General features: G+C 45.9%; 1 protein-coding gene across 1 annotated transcript; it reads right to left on the reverse strand.

Annotated features, from left to right (window-relative positions):
- Positions 1-15: 15 nt before the first annotated feature.
- Positions 16-7,416, reverse strand: LOC129680567 (uncharacterized). The gene is made up of 2 exons (XM_055612201.1): positions 7,307-7,416; positions 16-1,970 (listed from the first exon to the last, which is right to left on the reverse strand). Exon 2 carries the CDS (start codon positions 1,913-1,915, stop codon positions 299-301), a length of 1,617 nt encoding a protein of 538 aa, XP_055468176.1. The 5' UTR covers positions 1,916-1,970; positions 7,307-7,416; the 3' UTR covers positions 16-298.
- Positions 7,417-7,476: the final 60 nt, after the last annotated feature.

The raw sequence follows: 7,476 nt of genomic DNA on the forward strand, positions 1-7,476 counted from the left end.
AGCAGGAGACCGGCGCCACCTTGTAGTGGCGGGAGCGGCTCCCGACATCTCCCCCTTTTTTATTAATTAAAGGCCATTTCAACCAGAAAAATTAACACACCATGAGGTCACCGATCAGCCTGCTGAGCCAACAGCATCAGCGATCAAGGAGTTTACACAGTGTAGGAGACCCTCTGCACCCTTAGCCCCGTGCAATGGGAACCCGAGCCCTGGGGAGTGCAGAGGTCTGTCCAGAACAGCATCCCGGTGCAATGGGAACCTGTGCCCTTCAGGGGTGCCATAAGTTCTAGACAGAGTCTCAACGGTTGAGCAAGTTAAGCCAAACTTGGGGGGATGCCCCCTGTTCCACAGCCAGCATAGCCTGCACCATGGCCACATTTTTAAGATGTTGTTGTCTCTTGAATCTGCAGAGCAACCAAAAACAGAGGAGCAGTCCTGCAAACAGGGTTACTCCAAACATTCCCACTCCAACCCACTCCTTAAAATAGGAGAGGGTGGAGGACACCCAATTAAACAATCCTTGAGTAATGGAAACGTCTAGGCGAGTGGAATTAATTTGAACAATTGCTAGGCGTAATTTTCTTATTGTCTCATCAAATTCGGCGGACCAATTAGATTGCAGCAAACGAGACAATTCTATGGATAAATTTGCAGCCCTAGTAAACCTGTTATATGGAACAGAAGTTACACAAATTCCTGGTAATGTAGTTTCACATCCCAACTGAGCCAGCTGCCACAAAATCTCTAGCTGTTCTTGAACCAAATCAATACGTTGATTAACTATCATTAATCCTCCTTTTAACTGATTGTTCATGGAAGCCTGTATATCTATCGCTTCACTAACTGATGCTGACAAATTATTGAGGGTATGAGCCGTGGCAACCTGGCCATTTAATGCTAAGGCTGATATAGTCAGGGAGGCTCCAACCGCCGCAGTGGCTATAATAGCCACTATTGCTGCGGTGATACCAAAATCACGCTTTTGACGAAATAGGGCCAAAGAACTACTAGTCCTCACTGGAATAGGCAGAAAACGGGGCATGCGGGCTACAGTAGCCAAGTCATACTCGCTAGCATTCCAACACAGAGCATAAAAACATCCAGTATAATTACAAACTGTCCAAACAAATGGAGGCCAAACACAAACTGGGGTGGGCTCCACCGACTTTAGTCCTCCTAATTCCGTCGCGGATATGGATCCAGGTCTGACATTTGCAAGCAGAGTGGTAGTAGCTGTCGCTCCACCCAAAATGGTGACCATGGGTGAGAGATCTGTGCAACTGCCACCAACACCACACAGCAGCCAAATATTAAAGGGATTGGTGGGGTAATTCCAGGGACTCATTTCGGTGTAATTTCCATACCCTTCCAAGGGTGAAAAGGTGAAGAGTCCATTTTCGAGCAGATGCGCTCTGCGACTCTGACAGCCCGTCCATGGGAAAATAATTGAAGAGTCCGCATGCCGGCCAGTGCAGAAGGGGGCGTACTGAGGTTGGTGCTTTCGTTCATTGCTCCCATAAGATGAACCGTGCTGTGGCCACCATCCAAAAAGGACCGTAGCATTAGCTGAAGATGTACGATTCCTGATGGTCTCTTTTCCTAACTTGGCATAAGAAAAATTTCCTAGCTTTATACATGAGTCAGCATGAGTCTGGTTGGTTGTAAAACAAAGACTGCCGTTATTTGGCTGGGTGTTGTTGTCTGGTATAGGGGCTATGTCCTGAGACATTGGCAAATATGGTAGCCCAATGGAGTCATTGGTGGTAAAGAAACGGGGGAAGACTTGTGCATCATACATGACTGGCATTGGTCGTGGGAATGTTGATAGGATCCCCCAGCGGATCTCCTGGGTCTCCACCTTCAGGTCCATCTGCACTCCGCTCAAGATCAGGATCAGGGTTAAGATCAGGCTCATCTTGCTTGACCACTCTGGTCAGCCGCGCTGGAACCCAAATCGGATTTTCTTGGTCCTGTGGGAAAACACAAACGGCTCCCCTGGATCTTATTAAAATAGGATCCGGTCCTTTCCATTGATTATCAAGCACATCTTTCCATTTTACCAGCTCATTTGAGGAGGCATGGTCAGCATGTCTGTCTGCAGCAGACCGCCCACACGAATCCAATTTCAAAAAATTTAAAGTAAATAAAGCAAGGGATATGGTTGCTTTCTGTCCCATTGTAATGGGGCAGAGTCCCCCCTTCTGTTTTTGCACATAAGTCTTTAAAACACCATTTGCCCGTTCTACCATGCCTTGCCCTTGTGGATTATAAGGCAATCCTGTTACATGATGAACTTCCATTTTTTGGCAGAACTGTTGAAAAACCTTAGATACATAAGCAGGGCCATTATCAGTTTTTAGCTGACGTGGCTTGCCCCAGGCTGCCCAGGCCTCCAGACAGTGGGTAATGACATGAGCCGTTTTTTCTCCTGACAGGGGAGTGGCATGAACCACTCCTGAGCATGTATCAACAGATACATGTACATATTTAAGTCTGCCAAAGGCAGGAACATGAGTAACATCCATCTGCCAAATATGTAATGGCTTAAGACCTCTGGGGTTGACTCCAATGTTGGGTGATGGCCGAAACTCCGCGCAACTGGCGCATTTTAAAACTATCTCCCGAGCTTCTGCGCGAGAGACGCCAAATCTCAGCCTGAGCGTATCAGCTGGAACATGATACAATTCATGAAAGGAGGTGGCATTTTTTACAGGATTTAATGCAAGACAAATTGCTCTGGTAGCCTTGTCTGCTAAATCATTAGCTCTTGTCATAGGTCCAGGCAACAAAGTATGAGCTCTCATATGCTGTATGAAGAAAGGATTTGCTCTATTCCTAATAATATGTTGTATCTCATCAAATAATATTGCCACAGTACTTTTAGAAGAAATCAATCCCACTGTCTCTAGAATTTTTACTGCTCCCACCACATAGTGTGAGTCAGAAACAATATTTAAGGGCTGAGAGAAGTTCCTTAGAACTTCAGCCACTACTGCACATTCAACCAATTGTGGGGAGGAAAATGAAAACTGCTTTTGAAATGATTGTCCACCCACAACATAACTCCCTATGCCAGTTTTTGAGCCATCAGTAAACACATCAATAGCCCCTACAATAGGTTGGCTTTGTGTAACTCTTGGAAAAATAAATGCATTAGTTAAAGAGAAGTGCAACAATGGATGTTTAGGATAATGATTATCTATATTACCAGTAAAGGTGCAGCGAAGAATTGCCCACACATCCAAAGTGGCACATAACACCCCTACTTGATGAGCGGTGTATGGCACAAAAATAGATGCTGGCTCACAGCCAAAATGAGTCAGGGCTGATTGAACACCCTTTAAGGCTATTTCTCCAACTTGAGTTGGGTAATGACTTAACACCTTTCCTGGAGATGTCTGAGAATGAATCCAAAGCAAAGGTCCCTGCTGCCATAGGACTGCGGTGGGTTGCTGTGGTGATGGGATAATGCATAAATGGAATGGACTGAAGGGGTCCAGCCGAGTTAAAGAGGCTTCCTTAAGCCTATCTTCCACCTTAGTTAATACTTCAGCAGCCTCCGCTGTAAGCTGCCTACTAGAGGTAATGGCTGAATCTCCTTCAAGGATGGCAAACAAAGGCCTAAGTTCTGCAGTAGTTAAATTCAAGTAAGGCCTTAGCCAATTAATATCGCCCAAAAGTTTTTGAAAATCATTAAGCGTGTTGAGCACATCTCTCCTAATGGTAATCTTTTGAGGTCTAATGCATCTAGGATAAATAGTTGAGCCAAGGAAATTACCGATCTCTCCCTCTTGTACCTTTTCAGGTGCTATGTACAAACCCTTTTGTTTTAGGTTAGCGGACAACATCTCAAATGCCTGTTGCAGTAATGCTTGCTCAGCATGGCATAGCAAGATGTCATCCATATAATGACATACCTTAATAGCAGGGAACCAAATTTCTAACTGGCTGAATAGCTTTGGCCACATAGAGTTGGCACATGGTTGGACTATTGGCCATTTCCTGAGGTAAGACCTTCCACTGATACCTCTTATCAGGTTGTTTATGATTTACACTAGGCAAGGTAAATGCAAACCTAACTCTATCCTGATCGTGTAAGGGAATAGAGAAGAAACAATCTTTAATATCTACCATTACCAAATTCCAGTTCGCAGGAAGGGTCGACAACAATGGTAGGCCTCTCTGAATTGGCCCCATAACCTGCATTTGTTTATTTATAGCTCTTAAATCATGCAACAATCTCCACTTTCCAGATTTTTTCTTAATGACAAAGATGGGAGTATTCCAAGGTGACTGTGAGCACTCAATATGGCCATGGCTGAGCTGCTCTTGAACTAGCTGCTCAGCTGCTGCAAGCTTTTCAGAGGTTAAAGGCCACTGAGGAACCCAAACTGGGTCCTCTGTAGTCCAGGGAATGGGAATCGCCTCCTCAGTGGCCCCTAGGAAAAACCCAGGCCTGTTCTATCTTTCTTTTCCGAGGTTGGGATAGGGCTAGTGCGTCCTTGCAGGCATTTACCCAGTCCTTTACCTGGAACACATCCCATGTTCTTCATTATTTGTTGACTTTGAGGAGAGTATTCATTAGTTAAGGTAAAATCCAATTGTTGTAACACATCCCTTCCCCATAAATTAATGGGAAGAGGTAGCACATAAGGAGCGAACATGCCCCTTTTTCCTTCCTCATTTTGCCAATGCAAAGTCTTCGCACTCTTTTGAGGAGCATTTTCATATCCCAACCCTTGTAGGGATTGAGATGATAGAATAAGAGGCCATCGCGACGGCCACCAAGTTTTAGAAATTATGCTGGTATCTGCTCCAGTGTCCAATAGACCTTGAAAAGTTTTCCCTTCTATTATCAAACTCATCATAGGGCGTTCTTGCATACCCAATGACAAGAACATATGCTGTCCTCCCGAGGAACCAAAGCCTTTTTCTCCTCGAGTAGTTTTATCACTTGGGAAGTTCTGATGTAAACTGGGTAAGATCAAAAGTTGGGCCACTCTGTCCCCAGGCGAGATGGCACTAATCCCTCTAGGGGAGGAACATAACATTTGAATTTGTCCTGTGAAATCTTGATCAATGACTCCTGGATGAACTTGCAATCCTTTTAAGGTGGCAGATGAGCGGCCAATTATCAGTCCCACTGAACCCTCTGGCAAGGGGCCTGCTAAATCTGAAGGTATAGGCTGACATCCCATTATAGGTGTCAATACTGCTCTGGTGGTGGCACGCAAGTCCAATCCTGCTGATCCGGAGGTTGCTCTCCGGATGGAGTCATCTTCACAAACCCTTTTGATTGGTAGGGTGTCTGCTGGATGGCCCCATACATTTGTCTTGGGCCCTGGGGTCGGGGGCCCCTGTTCCCGTTTTTTGGCTGCTCAGTAGAGCGCTCCGGAAGGGGCCTCCCCTGATTGTCCTTAACAGACCTGCATTCATTTGCCCAATGCTTTCCTTTTTTACACCTTGGGCACAACCCTGGCTGTTTGACAGGCTGAGCATTAGGGGTCGCAGTTGGCGCCCGACACTGCCTTTTCATATGACCCATCTTTCCACAATTAAAACACTTTGCATTTGCAGCCTTCTGAGCTGATAATACCGCAGCTGCGATGCCCTGATTAGACAGTGGACCTCCTATCTCTCTGCACGCTTTCATCCAAGCGTTTATTCCTTTTCCTTTCCAGGGAGTAATGGCATTCCTACACTCCTTGGTACATTGCTCAAAAATTAATTGCTCCACAAACGGTATTGCGCCCTCAGGGTCCTCAAATATTCTTCCTGCTGCTTCCATCATTCTAGCCACAAAGTCTGAAAAAGGCTCTGTAGCTCCTTGTATAATCTTTGTCAAATTTCCGGTAACCTGTCCCTTATTTGGTAAACTCCTCCAGGCACGAACAGCTGCCTTGTTGATCTGTTGGTACACCTCAGCAGGATACATTGACTGATTAACAACCCATTGACCTTGACCTGTAAGCATATCATAATTCCATTGAGGGTGCTGATTAGTTGCATTCTGCCTAGCCTGAGCCATGCATAATTCCTGATAAATTGCTCTCCAATCAAGATATTGACCCATAGAGAGACATGCCTTCACGGTATTATTCCAGTCAGCAGGAGTCATAGCATCAGCAGCTAGCCTCTCTACCAATGCCAAGGTAAAAGAGGCACTGATACCATACGTCTGTACTGCCTCCACCAATGTCTTCAGTTGTTTCAAATCTAGAGGAGCATATTGCCTCTGATTTTGAGCATCTTCCCATACAGGAAATGCTGCTTGTATCTTTCTAACTTCCTTTTCAGGAATGCGTGACGGCCTTCCTCCTGATCCTGTGTGTTTTTCCACTTCCTCATAGGGAGGAGCTGTTGTACTGCACTTAAAAGCTACAGAGCCACGCCCAGGTGAATAAGGCGGGACGGGGCCATATCTCTCTTCCTCATATTTTGCAGCTTCCTCATCTAACTCTGCCTGCTCAGCAGGGTCAAGACCCGACTCCTCAGAGTCAGATGACTCCTGCTCATCCTCCCCTTCAGAAGAAGATGATAGAGTGCAATTTTTGAACTCAGTGAGGAGCGGATATAATTTAGGTTTTTCATCCTCATCTTTTTTTTTTTGCGGGGTTGGTAAGAGTTGCAATCTTTTTGCCTTATCTTCAAGCTCCTCTTCCTTCTTTGCAAGTTGTGCTGCCCTTTTTTCTAACTTAGCTAGCTTGGTTAACACATCCTTGTTCTCATGACTTTTCTTTTCTTTTTTCTTAGAAGGCTTCTTCCTTTTATTAGCCTCTTTACCCTTTTCAGCTTCTGATACACTATCCTGATGGTCTGACAAGACCCGCTGGCCTTCCTTGATCTTTTCCTTGCACCTCTCATCCTTAATGCACGATTTGAACAATTTATACAGTGGCCATACCCCTGGTCTTAGGGTCCCCTGTTCCTTTTCTCGTGTCAGATCCCCACTTAGCTTGCTCCATGATCCTTCCGTAAAGGACCCGGAGAGAACGAACCAGGGAGCCACTCGATCTACTTCTTTGAGAAAGTTCTGCAACACCCGATCTGGGACCTTAAGCTCCTTCTGTTTCAACAGCGCCCGCGCTGCTTCTAGAAGCGGCTTATTCCATTGCTCCTTTATCTACAGGGGAGGGTGTGGCAACTCAGTTATCTACTTGAGGATTACAGCCAAATTATGCAGTGTCGCAAAAAGGACGAATACAAACCGTATCCCGTTTCCCACAATTAAGACACAGACAACAGAAAAGAACGAAAACGAGACTAACAACGAGAAACGGAATCACCCAGACCACAGAAATCATACCTTGCTGAAAAGTCTCCGGAGTTTCTCAGGTCACTGGCTTGGATCCTCTTTCCGACGAGCAGTCGGGGTCCTCAAAGCTGTCCCTCTACCCGGGTTCGGCGGCCTCCCGGGTTTCGGCACCACTTGTCGCGCGCAGCCTTCGCCGATAAGGATGACGCGGCAACCGAGGA

Source organism: Psammomys obesus, unplaced genomic scaffold (genome assembly GCF_907164565.1).
Source record: "Psammomys obesus unplaced genomic scaffold, mPsaObe1.curated_primary_1811, whole genome shotgun sequence".
Lineage (NCBI taxonomy): Eukaryota > Metazoa > Chordata > Mammalia > Rodentia > Muridae > Psammomys > Psammomys obesus.